This window comes from Trematomus bernacchii, unplaced genomic scaffold (genome assembly GCF_902827165.1).
Source record: "Trematomus bernacchii unplaced genomic scaffold, fTreBer1.1, whole genome shotgun sequence".
NCBI classification, from domain to species: Eukaryota; Metazoa; Chordata; class Actinopteri; order Perciformes; family Nototheniidae; genus Trematomus; species Trematomus bernacchii.
In genome coordinates this window covers 7,950,411-7,975,483 of record NW_022987828.1, presented here as the reverse complement: position 1 = coordinate 7,975,483, position 25,073 = coordinate 7,950,411, and the positions used below count along the sequence as shown (strand labels likewise).

At 40.9% G+C, this 25,073-nt stretch overlaps 2 protein-coding genes across 2 annotated transcripts in view; one reads left to right on the top strand and one right to left on the bottom strand.

The window, feature by feature from the left end:
• The window catches only part of tet1 (tet methylcytosine dioxygenase 1), a 28,549-nt gene extending 11,350 nt beyond the window's left edge, over positions 1 to 17,199 (bottom strand). The window contains exons 1-2 of the mRNA XM_034152134.1: positions 16,733 to 17,199; positions 13,815 to 16,143 (exon numbers count right to left, since the gene is read on the bottom strand). Of these exons, the coding sequence (XP_034008025.1) occupies positions 13,815 to 15,986 (2,172 nt within the window). The 5' untranslated portion in view covers positions 15,987 to 16,143; positions 16,733 to 17,199. The remainder of the gene's footprint in view (positions 1 to 13,814; positions 16,144 to 16,732) is intronic.
• Positions 17,200 to 17,740: 541 nt separating this feature from the next.
• slc25a16 (solute carrier family 25 member 16) lies at positions 17,741 to 24,898 on the top strand. Its single transcript, XM_034152589.1, has 10 exons — positions 17,741 to 18,056; positions 18,241 to 18,369; positions 19,735 to 19,827; positions 19,921 to 20,054; positions 20,255 to 20,318; positions 20,727 to 20,848; positions 21,479 to 21,545; positions 21,703 to 21,865; positions 21,980 to 22,048; positions 22,419 to 24,898. Exons 2-10 carry the CDS (start codon positions 18,273 to 18,275, stop codon positions 22,573 to 22,575), a joined length of 966 nt encoding a protein of 321 aa, XP_034008480.1. The 5' UTR covers positions 17,741 to 18,056; positions 18,241 to 18,272; the 3' UTR covers positions 22,576 to 24,898.
• Positions 24,899 to 25,073: the final 175 nt, after the last annotated feature.

Sequence of the window (25,073 nt, the reverse complement as noted above, 5' to 3'; positions counted from 1 at the left end):
ATGAAAAAGCTAAAAAACAACAACTATTGAATACAATATATTTGGAGCAACTTAATTTATAAATGGTTGTCAACTTAAAAACTTGTGTTCACAATGATGGTAATTAAGTACATACAACATGAAATTCCTTTTAAATAATGTGGTAAAACTAGTTGGAATAACTTGATCTTTGGAGTAATCAACTTAAAAACTTGTGTAAAAACAATTATTAAGTAAGTGGTAATTAAAAACACCTCTGATTGTAGAGGAAAAGCCTTCTCCCCTAACTCAAATAACTTTGTTGGTTTAACACAATTTCATTAGAAGTTTTCATAACTCAATAAACATTGATGCAAACTGTTGCGTTGATTTTCTTTGTTGAGCCAAAGCATTTGTTTTTAGAGTGTATGTGCATTTCTGGGATCTGTGTGTACAGTATGTTTATGCGAGTGTGTATGCATTTTTCCTTTAATGAACTTGCACAACTGCAGGGTGGCTAGATATTGTATATCTGGCACCCATTAAACTCCATCACTTCCACTGTTTTAATCTATTCTGCAGCAGGAGAAGCACTTAAAGTTGACAGATCAAGCCGCAGCAATACTTAATATAATAAAAAACAGATTTATACGAACACACAGACCAAACAGAAAAGACCTTTGAGTTACATGCGCTCTATCCAACTCTATTTTCCCTATTTCCATCAGACATGGGTGCCAGGGTCGTTCGAGGTCCATGTCCTGAGACATCCTTGATAAAATGGTAACAGTGTGTTTGACTTTTAAGCGTATCGTTAAAAAGCAGAATTGAGCCTTGTGACATCCCACATGTGACGGCTGCTGAGCAAGAGCACAGGCTGTCATTCATGAGGAAGAAGGTGTTCAAATACAAGCAATGATGAAGCAGGCTTCCAGAGCTAAAAGCATTCAATTAAAGATGGAAAATAAAAGCTGTCAAAGGCTGCGCTGAGGTCTCAGAGGATTAATACGGAGCAAATCTCCTGCATTGGCTGCTTAAAGAAGGTTGTTAGTTGCCTTGTGAAGTCAGAGAGAAGAAAGAATGAAGAGGTGTTGGTTCAAATACCTTCTTATAATACTTAAGCATAGAGAATGATAGGTAAATGATTTAGTTTCATACATATCACATTTTCAATATGATATTTAATACTGACTCTCAAACTGTAATTCCGATAAGGAGATTTGACACTGCTGTGTGAGTTGATTGCATTTGGTGTTTTATTAAATGTGCTAGTAAAAAAGCTGAAAAGCAATATTTGTACAGAAATGTGTATTTGTTCAATATGGCTTTCTAATCTGAAATGATTTCCAGTCTGAATATCCATTAAACATACTATACCGAATAGAGCCCTTGTTTTTGACTATGTGGGACTGACACAGTTACACCTTGTGTTTACAACTGATTTTCCTCTCATTTGTTGTACATCCATTGGTGCTGCGCTAGAAATATTTCAAACTGGTGCAGCTTTTTGTATCTTTTGGACCAGTTATCTTCAGGAAGATAATGCAAATTGCCAAAAGCTGTTTATTAAGACAAAGTTAGACTGTCGTAGGCAACTGAGTGTTCTAGTGAGCTGTTCAGGTTAATAAAATGTTAAGATCGGACATGATCAGTACGATGAAGTGGATTTAAGTCTTTCTACCAATGTGATATTCCTGATCCCTCTCTGATCCATTTTCGTTCTCCCTAGTCCACTTCACTCGCCGTGTCTTTCAGGACTACTACTAGAAACACACTGCTGATGCAACAGATAGATTGAGCTCTCAGGCTGAGGCAATACTAAAGCTACCGATGTAACAAGAGTTAGATACCCGTTCCAAACAGACTGTGAAAATGGCCCACCCAACGTTCAAATGAGCAAGTGAAGGGAAGAGTTGGAAAAATGGGTAGCAGGGTGAGGGAGGGAGGGGGGAAAAGGCAGTGTGTCTGTCACAATAAACTGCTTTCAATGACAAAGCAACTCTGGCCGGCTTCCAGCACTGCAACACGCGTGTCTCTGTGGATGTACATCCAAGTGTTCATGATCTGACATCAAAGTACAGCGCCTGTTTTGAATTATGCTACATTTAGCCTCGTGATAACAAAAAGCCTATGCAGGATGTAAAGGAACAGTCATGTGCTCTTGTTTAACCTCCGGGTCTCTAGAGATCTGGGTCTGTGATGTGTTAGTGCTGTGTGTTTGTGCTGCTGTGTCTGCCTCAGGGGATCTGAAGTCACTTACATGGCCATGTACTGTTTTAAATGCAAACATTGTCTTCTTCTTTTCTGTTAGACCAACACATATTTAACTGTTGTGCTTGTCAGAGCTTTTGAAGTCAAATAAATATACGTTAGAGTAGCTACGGGTGAGTGCACTACAAACAAACACACGTTCAGAGACCTACCCTAGCAACAGAAGTGTAACCGTCGCCTGAATCCTAACAAACGTGTCTCTATGGGTCTCCAAGGAGGTTTTAAGCAGTGTGTATGTATTCATCACTCGACAACACAGACATACAAACACTCAGATATACACATAAACATCACTACATAAACAAAAAAGAAAGTACTACGAATATATGAAGTTCATTCTGGATAACTTTCAGCCCTGCTCACTTTGGATATTATACCCCGTTAGGATCTTCACCTCACACGGCTCTTAGAAATGATCACAGAAAAAGCACGCTTCCTTCCTGGCTGTGACTGTGAGTAGTGGTTGATGTGTGATTCTTTCTACACGTGAGAATTTCCTTCATTCATTGAGTGTTTCCTGCCTGCACTAAGCTCAATGTCACGTCGTGAACATAGGAAACATACTACAATGAAAAGAAAACAGCGACAAAGGTGTTATAAGTAGCAATAAACCTAATGAACTTGAATAAACTGGCTCCCAGGACACTCGTATGAATAAGAGCTTAATTAACTGTAAAACTATACAAATTAAGACAACATCAGTACCACAAAGACCCTTTCTTACAAACCACACAATAATAACACCATTACTATTGCAGCCAAACTATTAAAAGCAAGCCAAATTACAAGTTAGGACCCACGGCTTACAAGCACCACACTTCTCTGCTAAGCAGTCAGAAAACAGCAGGTGCAAAAATATGGCTCACCGGACCACTGCAAGAAAAGGGGAAGCAAAGGGGCTCTTCATACAGTATCATGTGTAACGGCTTAAAAAAAAGGTCATGCAACAGGGAAAGAGAAGAGCAGTGTCTATTACCATGGAAACTGACCTCTTTATTGCTGACTTTTGTTTTCACATCCTTTAAACCCACCTGGAAAAGACAAGCCAAACACACAGAAGTCTTCCGTGCTTCAGGAGAAACAATAACAAAACCAGCCTCCAAATAAAGCGCTCCAATAGGCTAAATCCAGGCTGGCAGAGAGAGAGACAAACGCAGGATAACCTCTAGCTGAGCTCCACTGTAGCTGACCCATCTGCAGCGAGACAAAAGACCCCAGGGTGAATGAGCCGGCTGCCTTTACCTTGTCTGTCCTCGGAGGAAGCCCCTCCGGTTTAGGCAGCATATCCCTAAAAGGTATTGGTGGCCATCTTATTTTGCCTTCCTTCAGCCTCAAAAGAAAACCCTAGCTACAGTAGCCGTGTGCAGGGCAAGCTCCTGGGTGTCATGACTGTGAGCTGCTGTAGCAAAGTGCTGCTACAGCAAACACTCACACACACATACACACACACACACACACACAGACATATAGACGCACACACATACGGGATGCCTTTCGCAGACGCAGACAGAGCCTCATCAGCCAATGGCGTGAGGACCTCAGCGGCTTGTAAATTATCTTCCATGCCTAGACTCTCCTAAACAAAGGATCCCCTATGTGGGCTTTTTACTCCAGCCCTACACACATGGATTGGTGGCAAGCTGTGGAACGGATACTGCACACATGCTGGATCTGGATCACAGGAAAACAACCCCATCCCTGCAGAGATATTAACCCCTAAAGCAGATCACCAGCACGGCTTTGGAAGAATGGGGATTTTCACTGAAATCATAGCCGCACTGCTATAATTATTAGTCTATTCATTGATTAATCGTTAGACGGAACATCAAATCTGCAATTTATACGAATGATATATTTATTTATAATTTTTAATTTGAGTGTTATCTTTTTGCAATATATTGGAGAGAAGACAGACATTTCTACTCCTGATATCTCCAACACTTAACAACTCACGACAAATAATTGATTATATTAGGAGCTGTCCTTTAACACTACTCCATCAGATTTTTCAATCATGCATCTTCATAAAATATAAAAGGTGTTTCAATATGAAGCATGGTCAATTATTGCATGCCTTTTAAATGATAACAAACAGACTATGAATCATTTTCTGCAGCACGTCTAATTCCCACATGATCTAGAGACGATGTGGAAGGCAGCAGGAAAGAGGATGTTGACGGCAACCATACCGTCTCAACAACCCCTCCCCTCATTCTCTCTCATCCACCTCCGGAGCCTTTTTTCAATTCCCTGAGGAAAAGCTTTAGTAAGAGAAAAAGGAGGGAGACAGAAAGCAATGACTAAGAGAGGAACATGTTATGAGAGAGTAAAATACTCCCCCTTTTTAAAGGCAACCATGTGGCGCTGAGGTCACACCAGGACAAGAAGACTGAAGGCAGTGGAGGCTCGGCGGGGATTGCCGTTAACACTCGAATGACCGACTTTAGACGTGTGTTTGAAGCAGAGAGCGTGCAGCTTAATCCAGACACAACAATGAAATATATCTACAGCGTGCATGCAATAAATATGCAAATAGCAGGATGAATAAAATGAATGCACAGGCGGTGAAAGATGAAGTTGTTATTAAAGGATTTATCCGTAAGCCATGACAAAATCTCAAAAGGTATTCATAAGCACGTTACACCCAACAGGCCTGAGTTATACGATGTGATTAATGTGTTTAATAAAGGAATCATTTGAGTCCTCTGTGAAAATGATAACACATATCACAGTTCAATATTTTCACACTATATAAACAATGCATTACAATGTTTTTAACACTATGGTGCAATTTTTGAAGATGAAATGTATCTGTTTTTCTCACATTGCTCTGCAGTTCAACAGACAGTGAGTCAGTTGGTCAGTTAGATGCTTATAACTTATCATTGTCAAACTGCTGCATGCTGTGGGGCTTCATGCATATGTAGTCTCACACAATTTTAAAACCAGTGCCTTAGGGACAATGCCATACAGTGAATGTGTGTAATATATTAACAGTGGTGGTTGCTGAGTAAAATTGTTTTTTCTGTCAGTATTATGATGTATTCTCTACAACGGTTCTCTACTCATTTCAGATATCATATCCTCTGCTAAGCGTTAGCAGATATTTGAGTGTGCATCTAAGAGCATTCATCATCTAAACAGGTAATATTCAACAGAAGTCATTTTCCCCAACAGTTATAATAACACATTTCCTGACACACTGTAAAACAAACACTGATGTAGACTAAACACTCAAAATATACACAAGGCATGTGTGTGGTGTGCTGGAGCAAACTTCATTCCCATAAAATAATATTTCCCAAGCACTGTCAGCAACACAAAACCTCAGTCCACATTGCAACACCATATTTTCAGCTATTTTAATCACAATGTGGATAACTGGCTGCAAATTTAGAAGTAGTTTTGCCTACTCATGTGGATATACGACAGCTTTTACGCTAATTGAACCCTGAACTGGCCATAAGAAACTTTTATGGACACCTGAAATATCAATGTTTTGCGTGGAAGAGTGTTTTACGACCCATTACACATGCCAAAATATGCATCGTTCACTTTTTCTCTCCTATAAATCCAGAATAATTTCCTGACCAATGATCATTTTTATGCCAACTTCTAGGCATGTTTATGATGGTAATAGATGTGAAATTAGGTAGAGCTATATCTGGGTTCCAGGACATTTCCAGGTTCATTGTGGCAGTTATAGCTGATCTCTTATCTGAAAGGGAATGTCTTAGGTAGTCTGACAGGTTTGACATTTGTGAATGGTCTTCAAACTGTCAAACAGGTTACACCAACCTAGTCAACAAATGCCTTTGTAAGATACACACCTATCAACTGCTACTTTTTACTTAACAGTGTGTTGCTGAAGCCTGTTGGCATTTCTTGACACTAAATTAAAACTACACAATTCAACAGCTAGGTGAAAATAAATGATATAAATACAATATTTTGGACAATGTCATTTATAAAAAAATGCATATAATAATACATCTCTCTAATATGTGTTTAAAAGTATGAACTGCATTGATTGTACTGTGCTTCTCTGCTTTTATGACAGTCCTCCTCCTGCAGCCACTCCATTCCTGCATCCAAAAATACTTCACAACTACCAACATTATTGCACCGCACCCTTCATTTTCAGCTATTTAAATGTCCCATATGTTTTTTTTCCCTTTAACAAGCTTCCCAGCTCTCATTAGGAACAAGTCGTCTGGACGTTTTTCACCCTAAACTTAAAACTACAGTACATGAGCATGCATGCAAGGTAAAGAAAGTATAGTTCTGCACCGCAGTCGTAAACTGTCTCTGACACATCTGGAGGCTGACCCACTGGAGGCCGGCCCGCTGATGGAGCTGTGCCAAGAGTGACTGTTGCCAATAGTTGTCAGTGCCAGTTGTCAGTGCTGCTGACGCTAATGTAAACTTACCTCTCATTTGCATTGAAAAACGACAGATCTCTGCTGAAGGGTAGTAATTTGAGGGAGTTGTGACTTTCTTCAGTGAAAGATAACAATGATAATAGTGGTGAAAACCATGGGAAAATATAACTCTGTGCATTGACTTGTCCCCATGCTGCTGATTGAGACAATCATTCACAACCATTCACACAAAGACCAACAGACAAAGTTAAGGGACTAAGAATAAGCAATACTTATCTATATGCAAACACCCAAGTCAGCATTTGGATACTGTGTTGCCAGACCGAGGCAGTTTGAAAGCTGATTTACCTTGAAGAGAACATTGAATTCATAAATTCAGTGTTACCTGAGAGGAGGCAGCAGTACGGCTCGCAGTCAGACCCTAAAAGTTGCACACGAATCACAATGTTACCTTTTCCAAAAGAACATCTGTGGACTCAAGCCTTTGACTTTATGTCTGCACAAAAGGTTTATGCGCTCTCTTCTACATGCTCTCCGCTTCCTCAACAAACACTAACAAATTAAACTAAATGTTTGGATAGGATAGGCTGTAACCAATGGGTGAGGCTATTTAAGGACACAAGGTATTAACATTCAAAACTCCAGAGTGACATGGAACATACTACAATCCCACTCTTGGAAGAAATTGTGCATCATTCAACACCACTCCCTCAACCCACATGGACTTCATTGAAGGTCCAACAGCGGTTGGTCAGCACGAGAAAACAGTGTGTCATTCCAACTCTCACACCTCCAACCGGGCCAGGAGAGGAGGGATGAGTTTAAAAACTGTATGCATCTACAAAATGTCCTCTTTAATAGTTTAACAGTGTATTATCCATGTGACCGTAGCTGCCGATTTTGATCTGGTTAAACACACAATGTATTCTGTGGTGTCTCAATATGGCAAAACGTGTTTCACCTTGGAAAGGACATAAGAAGAAGGTGAGTGGATCCATCAGTTTATGTAAATACTGACAGAGACACCCTCCCACACACACACACACGCACACACACTCACACACACCCACACATACACACAAACACTATGCAGGCAGAGCAGCATTGGGGCCCCAGATCCTCTCACAATGAGACAGGAAAAGGCTTACTTAAGTTTGCGCTAGTACAACATGCTGAGTCGGCATGTTGGCCATTTCACTGCATGTGTGTGCATCACTCACACACACAAATATGTGTGCAGACAGATGCATACAAAAATAGAACAAGGTGAAGTGACAAGCATCGCAATGGATAATAAATGCATCCTCCTCAGGTGTATAGGTCTATATTCTAGGTTAGGGAGGTCAGGTTGATGCATGAATTTGCTCTGGTTTCTCTAGAAGGAGGTCATTGAGTGCCCTCGGTAGGATTTGAGTGGCATTTCTTTTGGGGGGCATACAAGGATTTCTTTTCACCCAGTGAAACCAAGTGGCACGACTTCAAAGCTTATCCAGGGACTTAGAGCCTTACAACAGTCAGGACACGGCACACACTCACAGATTCAAAGAACCAAAGAGGGTTCAGGAGCATTAGTGGTATCACAGTTTAACTCTACAAATATCTTGCTGAATTATAAACATTATTATACTAAAATACACCTCGTCTCTTATAAAATTACGTCATGATACAATCTGAGTTGCCCTTCCAGAGAAATGTATTTTCTACCGGATTACGTCTCAGTTTTTTAACACATTGTTAAGGTTGTAAAATAGAACAAAACAGAAAACAACAAAACTACTACTTTGAGAAATTATCATGATGTGGCTTGAAATGAGTATGTTTGTATGGTCGTAAAATAAAATGACTGAACTAGACTTGGTTTTGAATGGGACACTTATTTGTTTCCTACCTAAGCTTTGATTAAAATTGTGTTACATAACAAAATTACATAAACTGGGACAAAATATGTTTCCCTCAAAATGTAAATGACAAAGCAGTTTTGTTGTATGGCAACATCATATTTTGGACATAAAACTAATTGTATTGTTGTTGATGCAGAAATGTATTTGCTGCTGAGCTGCTAGAGTTGAATATACATTAAAGCAAACATAGTGAAGTCCCTATTAAAATAATGTAATTGCTGTTTAGTTGGATGTAAGCTTTCAACATGGCACAGCCATACTTCTGCTCTGATGTCGGGTTCTGGCCAAATAACTGAGTCCCAAATCACATAAAACAGACATGTCCCATCATACACAGAGCCTTTTTCTGGGCTTCTACCCAAGCCCTGCAGCTATTACAGATAACTACCTCAGATGTTTCTTTTAAATGTAATTGGCTTGGACCAGGTTAACAGAAAATACAAAGCAGCCATAATCAGAGGAAGGCTGATGTAATAAAACGTGTGTCTGTGAAGAGGAAGAGGAGATGTCAGAGGAAAGAGAGGAGGCTAAGGTACAACACAATCTGCTTGGTCATAATGAGTTGGCAGTGTCTCTGACGTTTCATGAACCCTCCTCGGCCCCCTTGTGTCCCACACATTTACGTAATGCAGAGGAGAATAAGAGTGTGTGGATGTACTTCAGCCAGAATAGCCACGTGTAAATGTGGGAGAACCTGTACTCCTTTATGTGAAAGGAGAGTGACACACTAAACTTTGTTATGGCTTGGAAAATAACATACCTTGTATGTTCAGTGAAAGATATCATCTCTAGATAAATGAAATGGTTTAATATATAAATGGGCGGGGCGTGTGGCGTAGTGGGTTGTCCGTAGGTGTTTTCGGATCAGGGGGTCACAGGGCAAGACACTTCACCCCAAATTGCTCCTGTGGGGATTGTCCACAGTATTGAGTATGTAAGTCGCTTTGGATAAATGCGTCTAACAAGTAACATGTAATAAATAGTGTATCTGTCAGTCAGTATCTTAAACAGAATAAGACTCATGTTATATATTTCCCAACAATTAAAAAGAAGCATACTCTGTAACGTTTGCCAAATAAATACATGTGTGCTCATTGCATTTATCGGCATAAAAATCTAGTGTAATAACCTCACTAAATTGGTTGATTTACAGAGATAGTGCAGACATTTTAGACATTTTTCAGGCGCTCATCTCTTGTAGCAGCTAAAGCTTGCTGCTGACCCGATATGAACAAGACAATCTGAGCAGTTTAACCCAATTACCTGGATATAGGCTACCGAGTTCACAGCCTTAAACCCAAAGTGCGTGTCTGCTGGTTATCTCCACTAATCCTCCTTACAACCCTGAGAATACTCCATCAGACAGCCGTGGCAGGTCAAAGGTCAGCACCAGACAATGGGGTCTCCATGGCTACCGTCGGTGCTGAAGACTTCCACTGAGTGTGCGTGTGTGTTTGTGTGTGTGTGTGTGTGTGTGTGTGTGTGTGTGTGTGTGTGTGTGTGTGTGTGTGTGTGTGTGTGTGTGTGTGTGTGTGTGTGTGTGTGTGTGTGTGTGTGTGTGTGTGTGTGTGTGTGAAAGAGAGGGGGAAGAGGAGCTTGGACCTGACAGGAGCGTCTGCTGGGACAAATCACTCTCACTTTACATTAAGCTGGTTCCATCTGAGAACAATGGGGGTGCTTCGCTGCACGATGGCCTCAACTACAAGCTGTGAAAAAGACCATCATACACACGCCAGACGCACACACAGTTATGTGCATGAACCTTCCCTTTTGACAAAAAAATATAGGAAAGAATCATTCGCGTGCACAAAGACACACACAGCTTTGAATATCTGTTACAGAGCAAACAGTCGCCGCTGGGTGCTGCCGGCTGCCTGTCCTCCCCACCAGAGGCTGTCGGAGGGATCGGATCGGCAAGTGTTTTCATGATACATGTGTTATCTCAGCTGGGCTACTCCTTGCAGCAGAAAAGGAAGGAGTGAAATAAGTGTGGGAGATAAATTAGTTTGCAGCAGGAGCTGGGCACAAAGCTGGCTAGCTGACTGGAAGAATGCGGGCTGCTATTTGTAAAGAGTATAGGGTCCCTGCTATGTTATTATGGTGCGCCTCAATCTTACCCACAGTGTACCTCACCAGGTGCATGGTGTGGATAAATGCAATGGCAGAAAGACACACAGCACTCACAGATGATAGATATACTATGTGTGAGTGCGGCTTTTGGCATTTGTCTAAGGCTATGACAAAGTATGTTATACAATATACTTGATAACTTGTTCTGGACAAAATGGAAAGCAAAGGGGTTTTAAATGCCCAAAAGTAATATTGCACATTTAAATTACAAGTAAATAAAAGGTGTTTCTTTAAAAGATGGCATATGTATATAAATAAATATATATATATACATATATGAAAATGAAAACTGTAAACCTAATGATATTCATATAATTGAAAAAAAGATAACTAAATAACTCAAAAATGTGGTCTTTAATACACATCTATATATATATATATAAATACCTCTTTTAAAAACGTATTGGGATAGTATCTTAACCCTAAATAGAACATTTCTTTTGGAGAAATTACTTGCATAATGTACGTATGATACATGTCAACATCTTGAATCCATTTATGAATTTGTATTAGGTATTTAAGATGTTGTGCCAGTTCCAGTCAAATTATCTGCCAGGACTGAGTTACAGAGGACCAACTGTTTACAAAATGATGATAAGTGATGACGGCTGTGTGTTATAACGTATTTTTGGTGCTATTTTGCAGGGATTTGAGTGTTAAAAACATAATCCTAAAACACTGACATCTGCCTTGTTAGCCAATAAAACAGTGAGTCAGTTATGCCTACAGCTCTAAACATGTCAGGACTATTTCAGTCAAATTCATTCTACAAACACAGGAGTGTTTGCACCCTATGAACTGTAGTGTTTTGTTTCTGGTGTGTACGTGTTAGCATGTGTGTTTCTGTGTTCAGGCCAGGGCCAGGTCAGACTAGGCAGTGAGCCCCTTCCACACAGCCCGATACAGAGCGAGGCCACGAGGGGGCCATCAAGCCTGAGTGAAACCAGACATTTTTAAAAGGAAAGCACCACACTCACTCTTTTTTACAAACACACAAACAATAGGAGCTAGTTTTGCAGTTTTTGTATTGTGTCTCCATATACAAGTGCCTTACACTGATCAATCTGTGTAAAGTATGTTATGGACTTAATGTTTTATAACACAGTTAAACCAAACTTAACCACAACAACACCAACCATGGTAGCTCACTAAAACCAGGAACAGAATCCACATGTCACTACATGAACTCCTCTTTGGCCTCTGCCCCTGTTTTAACAATCTCTGGGCTGAGTAAAATGTGTTGGTAGGGCGTGTGAGCTTGATCAGCAGGACTGGCCAGCAAGTATAATGTCTTACACAGACTATAAATACACATAAAGTAAACCCTTGTGCAACACAGTGTCGTTTCTTGAGTTATATATACTAACAAAACACAAGGAAGGGTTGCTCCCCCTTTCTGTATCTGGAATTAAGCATAGGGATTTGGGGATTTAACCTCCAGCTGATCATGATGATAGCTGTTCTGACAGTGCTAGCTTGCAGCAGCTGGTGCAGTCTATACCCCTGCACAATCCAACAAAAACCTGTTCCCAAACCACAAACACACACAATACTAAAGCGTGTATGCCGATGTGATGTCAGTTCAGAGCCATGTGGAGACAACCACTGGCTCTGTTGCTCTGCAGTTCAGTCCATTTATCTTCATTGTCACTCATGCATGTACCACACAAACATGTGTATACTCTTTAAAAGTCACAGCCACATATACTGTACATTTGTATTTGACTCATGCACACACTGACCCACATTTTCAGGGGATTCCAAATAAATCTCTGCCTGGCCTGATCTTTTCCTCTCTGCCCCCTCTTGTACACTTATAAACAAATAGTGCACAAAAATTGTCATTACTAATACCGCGCAGGTGTTATATAATCATCTTTAATCTGCTACTGCAACTGCTAGGGCCTGCACGCATGCCAGTTGCAGACACAAGACCACATGGACCCTCACTCACAGTTGTTCACACAGAGCCCTCCCCCAGCCACATGGACAGCACTGAACTATGAACATGATTATGTAGCTCTGGTTGCCAGCTGCTGTAAGGAACTCTTATTCCCAACTACCAAAATGATTGTAAATGCTTATGTTATTAGCCTTCAGTTCCCAAACAAGCATGTTATAGATGAAAGATAAAGCACCATAGTCAGAACATATTTTTAGCTCATACCAGGAATGAAATCATTTTGAATACATGAGTCATGCATTAACCATTCTTGGACATTAGATTGTAGAATAAGTAACACACATTCCTGATAAAATATGATATGTTTACATACAGTCCAAGGCTGAACATCGTCATAGAGCTCTGAATACCAAGGGGAGCTGCAGATACAAGTGATCATTTTGTAGGTTCAAGAATATAATAATTATAGCTATTTTAAAATTGACTGGGACAGATTCCTCCCCTAACTAGGGTTCTGACTGTCATTGTTCATTGTCTTGTGTTAAAATATGCATTCACATTGTCATTCAGTGCCACTTTGCAAAACATCTGGCTAAAATCGGCCTTAATTACATACCCATCCACAGACACAATCATGCACATTCACAGAGACACCACGTGCAACTCATAAAACTGCTTATTCTCTCGCTCGCACCATGGATGGCACACACACACACACACACACACACACACACACACACACACACACACACACACACACACACACACACACACACACACACACACACACACGACCAACAGTCACATACTACAAGCACGTGCTGAGCTGCTGCTGGTCATGTGACACCGCCTTCCCCTTTAACACACAGTCACAGACACAAACTTCCCCATTTATCACTCAACACATTCCCCAACATTTAACAGGAAGACACCACGAAGTTGAGTGTTCGGCATGTGTTGTAACTGACCGAGGAAAAAGTGAAACACATTGTGAAAGTGAAACCTTCTGTTTCCACTGTTTGGCTAACTCAACTCCAGATCATAGCTGGGAAACCTTGGAGATCAAAAACAATGCTGTCAGGAAGCATATTTTTATTATCAGTTGCTCTAGATCAGCAGTCCAGTAAATTCCCACTCAAATTATCCTCTAAATGAACCTCCTTGTGAGAACGAACTAAAGAACTGACTGCAATAAAAAACCCTGTAATGTGTTGCTATAAAATTAATTAATTAATTAAGTGCACGTGTGCAGTGTAATATCAGACTCACCTGTGCGGCAGAGGGAGCGAGCTGAGGAATTCTTCTCCTCCTCAGATCCACACACTTCCTCAGCTTACAGATCTGGTGGCCAGTGCTGCGGTTGAGGCAGCAACTGCACTGGCCACAGCTGATCTTCCTCAGGCATGGCTTGCACATCCCACACCTGCTCCGCTTCTTCCTCTCCTTCTTCTGTTGTTTCGGAGCGGTCCAGGAGGGCAAACAGGCCCCCTCTGGCCCCCAGGATATGGGAAGTATAGAGGGGCCAGGCTCTCCATACCCTGCCTCCGATTCAGTGTCAAAAGAAAAAGAGGACCGTGTGCTTTCTGAGCTGCAGGAGAAAGTGTAGCTACTGTCCAGAGAAGTAGTTGAGATCTTTGGCACCGGGTTTTGCTCTGCTACCACAGCGCTGTCCTCGCTGAGGTTTGGTTCACACTCGGCTGCAAGAGCATCTGTGCTGAACTGAGGAGCGAGTGACAGTGACAGGGAAGATGTTTCTCTGTGGCTGTGGCCCTCCAATGGCTCTGGATTGGATTCACTATCTTTGGTCTGCGTCTCTGCTGGTGTGCAAGCTTTTTTCTCTTCCAGAGGAGAAAGGATGGCTAGGCTCTGCAGTTGGTGTGGTTCCCCCTGACTTGAATCCCTCAAAAATCTGTGTTTGAAGCAGTCAGTACGGATAATAACCGGTGTATTTCTTTTTACAAGAACAGTCTGCACCATCAGGGCAGTTTCAGCAACAGCTGAGGACCCTGTGAACTGAGGTTTAGCACCATGAATGGCAGGTAGCATGTCTGTCTTACCCTGGCTCAGACCCTCTGGTTTAACTGCCTCTGAAGTGGAGGGGGCTTTGGTGGGATTTGAGGTAGCTGTGTTGGACACTGACAGCACATTTACAGGTGATTCTGACAGTTCTGTCAGTCCATTGTTAGAGTGAGGTGGATCTGGAGATTGAAAGGCTGGAGTGCTGGGGAGGGGGTCGTCAGGATTGATAGAAAAATCATTCTCCTTTTCTTTTTTTGCTTCCTCACAATTTGCCAGCCTCTCAGCCATGTCCTCCATGTCTTCCATGTCTTCCACAGTCTCAACTGCATTGTCTCCCTCGAAACTCTCTCCTCTCTCATGGTTTATCTTCTCTTTTGTCTCAGTTGCGACTATCTCTCTTTCATCTGTCCTATTTTCTTTTAAGTCCAACTTGCTACCTTCCTCTTGGTGGACAGCACATATATCATCTTGCTTACCATCACAGCCAAGATGATCAAGCTTATTTCCAAGGATAGATAAACTCTTGTTTCTCTTCCTGTTGCTCTGTACTTCTGGTGAGCAGATTCTTGTAAGCGCACAGGGGCTATCTTTACTTCTGTCACTGCAGAGTTTAAGCTGTCCATCAACATCGCCACACACCCCAGTCACACACCTCAGGTCACCGTCACTGTTATGACTGACAGCCTTTTTGTCTTGCTGGGTTGTAGTACTGTCACAGCTGCCCTGCACACAGTCTTCCAGTAGGTCATTAGACGGCGGGGAATCTGCTTTAAGAGGGCTGCCATCTTTAGCATTGTTGCCTCCTAAACTCTGATCTTTGATACTTGCAGGAGCTTCAGCATCAGTTTTTAGAGAAACTGCAAGTTTTTCTTCAGCGTCACTGACGACCAGACTCTCAATTCCCTCTTCAGGAGTTGATTCATTGATGCTGGTGCTCAAGGGCTTGTTTCTTGTGTTTCCTTGCTGTGATGCTGCTCGCCTCCCTGCGCCCCTCCTGCTGTTTCTCCCTCCTCTGCAAGGTTTAGGAGGCTGGTAGGGAGTAACAGGCACCCGGGTGCCCCGCAGAGACTTCCTTCGCCCCAGGGGGTCTTGTAACTCGCTGCTGTGGTCCGGTGGATTGCTCTGCCGTCTAAGCCTTGCAGATTCTTTTACATTTAGGGCATGGTTAACTCTGCCAGGAGACCTCCCAGGGCTCTCAGTAGCAGGCCCGCTAACCCCTCTTCCACGGGGGCTTCGGCCTGACTGTGCCTGGGCCCTGGTTGTTGACCTTTTGGGTTCTGCAGGTGTTTTCTGGGGCCTCTCTGTGGCTCTTCCTCTGGGTTTATTAGAGTTACAGGTTTGCCTCTTGGTGCTGATCACTTTCTGGGCAGCTTTTCTCTGAGCAGGTGTCTTTCTCCTGGAGGGTTTGGTAGTAGCAGGCATGGCTGAGGGTGTGGAGGGGAGGATTTATTGCAGCCAGCATGGGAGCCAGGTGAAGGTTTATCTTTTGCTCAGCACACAATTTGTTCTTAACCTTACACTTTTGTGTTTTGCTTGTAAATTATGATACCGTCATAATCGTGTAGCTGCGGTGCATGACCTATAAAGGAAGAGTAAACAGGAAGAAAATAAAAAAAACAAATAGTTTCAGCAACTTTAAATGTATATTCAGTGTAATAATGCAGTATATGAGTTACAACTTGATGACTGACAACATAGTTATAAAATATCTAAAGCTAAAATCTACTCAAATGTTGTTTACTTTATCTGCTGGAAATGACATGTTTGCCCCGCCTAGAATATGCAGTCTACTCGGACGAGCAAGTGTTGTCTGGTTGACGTCAATAAAGAAAAGCAAAAGCATTTTTAAATACTACCATGGTTTTCTTTTTTATATAAACTCAGAAGAACTGTAGGCTGTAAAATAAATAGTGAAGCTTCAGGAAGGCTAACAGTTTAAAGGGCAGAAGGCACGCAGAGGAGTGGGCTCGAGCCGGAGGTCGGATCCTGTTTTCGCCTTTCTGACTGGCGGAAGAGAGGGTTATTACCGTGTAAAAGCGCCTTCAGCGTCGCTGTTTATTAGTATTACTGCACTTGACCGCTGTCATTTAAAGCGCCATGCAGTTATAAGTTGTGTTGTTGCTGGTGAGGTTTCATAAACACGTTTAGGGCTGAAATGCTTTACATACCAGAGAGCGACAGTTGCACTGTCTGCTAATAATACTCCGCTCCAGCGAGACAGCGAGACCTTGTATTGGTTTCCCTCCTCGGCAAATATAGACTGCTGGCAAGTTCAATCCTCCGTCGACGGTGACACATGGACATGATTAAAGCCCCAACATGAACACACATCCAGCGGAAGAACAGTAGTTTACACCGTGCACCTTGTAGTCTTTGCGGAGCACGAGACCCGTTAAAATGTAAATCCCCCTTCTGTCAGACCACGCAGGGTAGCCCCGCTCACTCTCCCTCCACCAGACGCAACCTACGGTCGGTGTCCGCTGGCCACAAACTCGTCGTCGCTGTGGAGGAAGAGTGGAAAACAAAACCTGGGATGGAGTACAGCTAAGGTTTGTCTTAGGGCTCCTGACCGTGGTTTCAGCCAGTGGACGCATGGTTGTGCTAAAAATCATTATAAGGAAATGAATCACCAAAACAACACAAGTGCAGTTGATAAGGATAATTCATAATTGTATGTGAACTGCTTTAACTTAAGTTATAATCAAAAACAATCTTGGAATTTGAGTGTTGAGCTATCTAAAAAAAAACATTGCCAGTGGCAGTTAACATTTAGTATTGAAGGTATACCACTTAAATATGATACAAATGTATGATCTACTTTTTGCATTATGTTATGGAAATGTCATATTCATAAATCTAAACTGGCCAGAGAGGTTTGCATAAAGAGGTCTGCCAATGAAAATATTATTATTATTATTATGAATCATTCCCGTAATTAAATACAAGAATACAAAATAATAATTATAATTATAATACCGTAATAACTCTTTGTTATTGCTCTTTTTATCTTAATTAACTGAAATCGTTTGACATATTTTGAATACATTCTTATACCTACTTTTTTCAATACATAGGATCAAATAAAATATAGAATATGTGTAAAGAGACTCCTATTTTTTGCTAAATCTCCCCTGTGAAACCTATGAAAACAAAAATCCTGAAATGTACCGCAGCCCCTCGTCCTCGTCTGTTGACGTCATCCTGCGTCATAAACGTGCGACTGTTTTCGGTCAGATGCTGTCAGTTAACGGGCGAAGGGCATTAGTGGTACGTAAATGTTGAAAGTACCCACGGTTCATTAATCACAACAGATCCAGTTTGCGTTCACCTGACACAGTAAACCAGCAGCTCCTCGCGACCACCCGGCCTTCATAGTAACACTTTCAAACAGCCAGGATCACCCCGAGAGGAGAAACATTTGTTGAAGAGATTTCATCGGACAGAGCCTCCACTTCTTCTGTGTTTAGTGCCTCTTACAGTCTCGATCATCTTGTGAGTATCTTGATATCATGGCTAATTACCCTCAAAGCTAGTTAAACCCCATTGAAAACTTGTACACCACCCTTAAGTAAATACAATATCATAGACTCTGGTTTGCTCATATGGGTATTTGCCAGGTTGGTGTTACATTCCCATATTCACATGTGAAATCACAGTGTTTTTCTCTATTGTACAGCTACGGATGTGGCAGATTCCTCAGCAGGAAAGATGACATCAGAGGCTGTGGTCTCCACATCTCCTGCTATAAGCAGCGGGCCCCCTGCCGAGAGGGACTACCACTTTGTTCGCTCCTTTGTAGCTGGAGGTAGGATCTGACATATGAGTATATTATCATTAACAGGTTGATGATGATGATTTACACAATGTAGAACTCAAATATACAGTTTCCAGCCTTGTTGTGTCTGCAAGAGTATATTGGGATAAAGCAGTGTGCTGGTATATATTAGAGTATTTATATAAAGAATGTATTGGTTTCAGCTATTCAAAGTCTGACGAGAATTTCTGACGGGAGAAATCTGACATGATGGATTCTACATTACATTACATGTTGCTTGTTAGACGCTTTTATCCAAAGCAACTTACATACTCAATACTGTGGGCAATCCCCACAGGAGCAATTTGGGGTGAAGTGTCTTGCCCAGGGACACAACGACATGCTGACTGCAGTGGGGTTTGAACCTGTGACCACCTGATCCCCATACCATGCCTCTATTCACTGCACCACACGCCTACCTTCTCATATAACTGTTTGTTGTACATATCCTGCAGTGCTAGTTATTTGCTGCACACATTTAACACCTTAATTAGTAAATGTCTGTGTTTGACCTTGAAAAACTGATACCAGCAGATAAAAGAGAAAATGAGCACAGACACAATAATGATTGATAACAGATTGTCTTCAGGGTCCTGCAGCCGAACAGACTCCTTGCTGCTGCTGGGCACTGCAGGCTCATGTACCCTGATCTACAGGAGGGGCTCCACTCTCTCCTGCTTTCTTTTGTGACGCATAAACTGCACAGCCACGCTACGGACCTTGAACATACTGCACTTAGATAGTTAGATAGGTCGCTTAAAAACCTTCATATTAGCTCTAGAGATACCACCACTCTGCAGATCTCTGACCTACCTGTGGAACTTTGCAAGCACAAATTGAGTTTCCCTTCAAAGACCAACGAAGACAACTAACCAGGGACCAAAATCACAAATGTTCACTGCCTGCCAAATGCTACTTTAGGGAGCTTCTTTTAAAATCTACCAACTATTCGAGATTCAGGTAATTATATATTTTACAAACAGACAAGCTAGTTTTCAAAAATATGTTAAGCTTCTACAGTAAGTTCTGTTTTCTACATTGTGCAGTTATTATAGAAAAGACAGGTATGTTTCTGTGTTGTTGTTTTGTGGCTTTTCCTCTATTTTATTTTGCAACACATGTTGCACTTGAAAATCTAAATGGTTATCTGTTCTGCTCTCTTCTATGTTTCACGACCAACGCTACTCTTATTATTCTGATGAATCTTATTTCAACAGTTCTATCTTTACATGATTGGCCTTTTTCATTGCCATTTCAGGCACTCAAGATTAATTAAAAACATTAAAACTATTCTCCCATTGTAACATTAAAAGTTGCATATTAATGTTCTTTTTACGTTTATCTGCTTTTGTTTAGGTGTTGCAGGATGCTGTGCCAAGAGTACCATAGCTCCTCTGGACAGAATCAAGATTCTCCTTCAAGCCCAGAACCCCCATTACAAACATCTCGGTAAAAACAACAGCAGCCAACATGAAACGCCAATAAGAGTTTATTTTCACAACTCTGTGCCACATGAGTGAAACTTCTGACCTTTCTTTGCAGGAGTGTTTGCAACTCTGAAAGCCGTGCCAAAGAAAGAAGGCTTCCTTGGCTTGTACAAGGGTAATGGGGCAATGATGGTCCGCATATTTCCCTATGGAGCCATCCAGTTCATGGCCTTTGAAAAATATCATAAGGTACCGTGCTTTATTTTGGAATAACACTCTCAAAAGGCAATGTTATAAAATATATTGGAATTCAATAAAACCAATGGTAGCCGTTGACTTGGGAAGTGTAATAGGCTTTAATATTGTTACATTTTGTTTATTTCTTTGCTACGTGTCATTGTATTGTTTTTTTTGGTCAAACTGTTGACCCATGATTCCTGGCATTACAGCTGCTAGTTAAACAGTTCGGGATCTCTGAACACATCCACCGCCTAATAGCAGGATCTATGGCAGGTAATTCATCTTTCTCACTCTCACTGATTATGTCAGTATCAGTTGGATAATATGCACTGTAATGTAGTTTCCCTTTCCTGTTAATGTATTGATCATTGAATCTTAGACTATATGTTTTCATTTGTCACCTCAGTATAATCTTTCTCCTGTTGTAACAGATACTGCATCAACAGTATACAAGAGTCAAGCATAGTTGTGCAATAAAAGGATTTGAAGTGGTCCAGTTCCCAGTGTGCTTGGTGGGGCGTAACACAACAATAAAAGAGAATGAAAGACAAGTATTTCAATTGAAATTAAAATACAGCCAAAATGTGAAAGTGCTTAATCCCAGTTTATTAGTTTGAAGCATAACTACAGTCAAAGACTGTGTTTATAAAAAGTTTGATCTGTTTTGTTGTGTGTTTTCAGGGTTGACTGCAGTGATATTCACCTACCCTCTGGATGTTATCAGAGCCAGACTGGCCTTCCAGGTGACCGGAGAGCATCGATACACTGGAATTGCAAATGCCTTCCAAACCATCTACCTTGAGGTAGGGTACTGCTGTTCAACTTCTCTCACAAACAACTAAGCCTTCATAAACATTATAGCCTTTCATTTAAGTGGCAATGGACACGTTTGTTGCTGTACTTTTATCAGTATGAAACAATGTTGATTGCACAATGTAATAGCAATAGAATACTGACACCATCTTGGTTTAGATTGGTTCCCTCTTATTACAGCCTTGTATGCAAACCATTGCACAACCAAGACAGGGAAATAAGGGTAATTTGCAAGTTGGCGACATCATTGCACATTCAATTGTATAAAGCTTAGTGGTTGTGTCTTTTTGAGAAAGGTGCGGCAAGGGACAGACTGACTGTAAGGTTGGCAGAATACCCAGGGACTGTGAATACTCCGAGAAGCATTGGGAATGAATAAAATATCATTAACATTTATATATATTGATGCTTTTTTCACCTGACTGTAAAAATAATAGGTAGCTAAATATGTCCTTGTGGTAATAAGGAGGTTTTCCAAAAAAAAAATCAATTTAGAAACACTTAAGGAGGAAAGTTAAAAGCTGTATATTGCCACTTTAAAAATGCGGGAATATCAAAAATATATTGTAATTGTAATAATGTATCCTCTGCAATCAGACCTGTTTTTCTTTTTTGCAAAGGAAGGGGGCGTCTCGGGCTTCTACAGGGGACTTATTCCAACACTTATTGGAATGGCTCCTTATGCAGGTGATTAATAAAATGATTTTTGTATTGATTGATATGAGTCTTTAAAGATGATCCTATATTATCGTGCAGAACAACATAAAATGTCCCCCTTCATAAATCTAACCAGTGTTCTTTGTGAGGTCTTAACACTTTTCTCCCCTTTCCTTTTATCGTCCAGGTGTCTCGTTTTTCACCTTCGGCACCCTGAAGAGCCTCGGCTTGAAACATTTCCCAGAGAAGCTGGGACAGCCCTCCTCAGACAACCCTGATGTCCAGGTTCTGAAAGTGCACGTTAACCTGCTGTGTGGAGGGGTTGCCGGTGCCATCGCTCAGACAATCTCGTAAGTGCTGTCGGCTGGCAGCCAAAAAGCCCTAATGCTGACAATGTGGTGTGAAGTTTTCTTTTCAAGTATTTTATTGATGTTTGATGTGTCACATTGTGTCTCCTCTTAAAGGTACCCTTTGGATGTGGCTAGGAGAAGAATGCAGCTAGGAACCGTGCTTCCTGACTCTGAGAAATGCTCGTAAGTATCACCGATGATCCTACTCCCCCATATTCTGTTGGCAGGTTGTTCTGCACCTTCGTATATGAGGTTCTTAAAAAAGTCAGTGTTTGAATTGAGGTGTTTTGGACAGTAGATGAGAAGTTCCCACATTTGGTTTGATAATGAAGTGTATGCTTACATTTGAAGAGAAAACAAAACCGAATAGGGGCTGTTTACATAAAAACAAATATAGTCCTAAAACGCCAAGGAGTATCATAGCTACTAATCTGTAAAACTACAGCAACATCCCGGTAATAAGAATAGGCTTTACTAAGCTAAAAAAAAGAACACCCAAACCCATAAACCCATTAGATTTCTCTCTGATTTGTATTGTCTCTTGCCTCAACAGATCTCTGAGAAAGACGCTGAAGTATGTGTACACAGAGTTTGGCATCAAGAAGGGATTGTACCGAGGTCTTTCTCTCAACTACATCCGCTGCATCCCCTCCCAGGCCGTGGCCTTCACCACCTATGAGTTCATGAAGCAGATCCTCCACCTGAACTAGTCTCTGGTTTTATCCATCCTGAGTCTGTACACTCTGAGACCTTAAACAGATCGACCTCGATGCTTCCAACAGAAAGGGATCTGAAACTAACTCGCCAAGTCTTAAATCGCCTTTTCCTCGAGTTCACTGAAGGCACCATGAGAGTCAGTTCACACTGAAATAGGAAACTGGATATCAGACAGTAAGCCACTCATCGTCTTTCCCATTCAGTTCCTTTCTACTTCCTGGTTTTGTGAGTCGCCCACTTCTTAAGAGAAGATTTACTCAAACATACAACATGTGGTTTGAATTTCTCTCTCTCATCAGTGTCTCCATGGATACAGCAGGTTAGCGGCTCGGGGGCGATGATGTGCTCTTTAACTTTAACAAAACAGCCCTCTGATTGTGTAGAAGCCGCTCACACAGATGTCCTCTGACTTGATTTTAAGATGGACATCAGCCTACAATGATCAAATGATCAGTTTCTTTCTAACTCGTTTCCTTTTTACTGACCTGGTAATGACATTTTTGGCTATTCTGGAAATGTGGTTTGAGTTTGAGAATATTCTCATGATTTTCAGTGTTGGTTTATTCAAAGTTGTGCGTGTCTTTAAATGTATAGGGCAGCTTTGGGGTGCAGTAACTCTAAGAGAAGTTGTTGTTTCCTCTACACAAATCTAAAATCAATATAATCAATGCAGTGACAAAGCTGGCACTTTATTTCAGTTTAAACTTAACATTTTATTGCCGAACCTTGAATAGAGCAGGTCATGTCTGTACTCTTATCTTTGCTTTGTTTTTTATGTTGGTTAATGTCGATCAGATTTTTTATTTTGTAGCTCCGATGATATTGAATTATTCTGCTGCAATCAGAAAGATATTCAGAGTTTAAGAAGTCAGCATTTAACATGATATGGATGTAAGAGGGACGTGATGGGACTCCAAATGTGCACCTCATGACTGTAGCTTTTTCTTCCTTTATTTATTGATTCACATAGAGGTTGCCACTGGGTGGCAGCATTGAATATACATGTAATTGTTTACCATCACAGCTGGACAAAACGTTCATATATATTTCATAAATTAATTAAAAAAAAAAAAGTCAGGTTAGATTATATTTTTGTTAATGAAAGCTAGCTGTCTGTTAATAAGTGAAATATATGCACTGTTTTTAACCAAAATGTTGAACTACGAGCTACTGTCACAAAGACTGAACATTTAATAATGATGAAATGGTCGTTTCTTAACTTTCAACCTTAAAGTCACCACCTATGTTTACATGCGTCTCTTCAGTCAGACTCGCTTTTTCAGCCTCTTGCCTTTCTCTGCATTTAATATCTCACTTCACCAGACTGTTTCATGTGTTTTCTATGACTTTTAGACCTAGTATATGAATGCGGGTAAATTGAGCCAATAGTAATAATAATAATAATAGTAACCTTTATGGCTTGGGACTTTTTTTAAATGAAACATCACAGTTTGCATATATCCCCTTATACACTTTTCAGTAAATTTCATTTGAATAATTGCGAGAGGGCTGAAGAGTTAAAACTACCAAATATCTAACAAACAATACAAAAATAAGACTTTTGTCCAATCTCAAATGTGCTCAGAGACGATCAACCTTTTTCGAACTGCCCCCCTAAAAATGTCAAAAATATTTCGTATCACTTTACAGCACACCCTCTAATAACAAGTTGATTCACATTCAGCCCCCGCACCCACCCTCCATCATACTGTAGTGTCTGTCGATTATAGTAAGAAATCGAGTAGGAGAGCAACCTGATTTGGCTTAAGAGTACAATCACACCAATGAGAAGTTCAAGCCACCATTTCCGAAACAAAATGTAGTATTCAGTAACACTTCTGCTTATTAAAATGCCACTCATCTTCAGCACTATGGAGCTTTCATTTCTTTCTCCTTTGGTCTCCTATTTGGTGTCGAATACATGACCCTACTCTGTTATTGCAGTTTTTTAAGTATCCCATCAACAATTGGGGAATAGACCAGCTCTGTTCTTGCTGCTCACTCATTTCATTTCATTTCATTTCAAACCTTTATTTAACCAGATTGGTCCCATTGATTTCATAGATCTCTTTTTCAAGGGAGACCTGCAACGTGATTATGTAAGAGAAGATATTTGGATACGTAAATGTATGTAAAACTACACTGTACAACTTCATTAAGCTATATGTGATGTGACTGAATGTGCATAGTTTTCAGAAGGATTGAACAAAAGAAAATGCCTTTTTAATGTCTGTCAGTTTTATTTTCTCTATTTGTACATGTTCAGTTTTGCCTTTTAAACAGTGTCTGAATTACATTACAAGTGATCTTGAAACAGTACGCCTGCTTGGGTTTTTATTTGTCTGTGACGGTGAACATGTGAATGATCCTGTCCTACACGCTCAGACTTTACACCATTTTTACAGGAGGCAGACGCTGATTAGGTGTGTTTTATTCCTTCAATAGATTTATTTTTGAATCTTACTTGTGAAGTAGGATCATATTAATCCCA

Excerpts from the sequence above, each read along its gene's own strand:
- slc25a16 (XM_034152589.1), top strand. The coding sequence starts at position 18,273 with ATGACATCAGAGGCTGTGGTCTCCACATCTCCTGCTATAAGCAGCGGG. Across the intron at positions 20,055-20,254 it reads CCTTTGAAAAATATCATAAG|CTGCTAGTTAAACAGTTCGG; the intron begins GTACCGTGCTTT and ends CTGGCATTACAG. Across the intron at positions 20,849-21,478 it reads TCCAAACCATCTACCTTGAG|GAAGGGGGCGTCTCGGGCTT; the intron begins GTAGGGTACTGC and ends TTTTTTGCAAAG.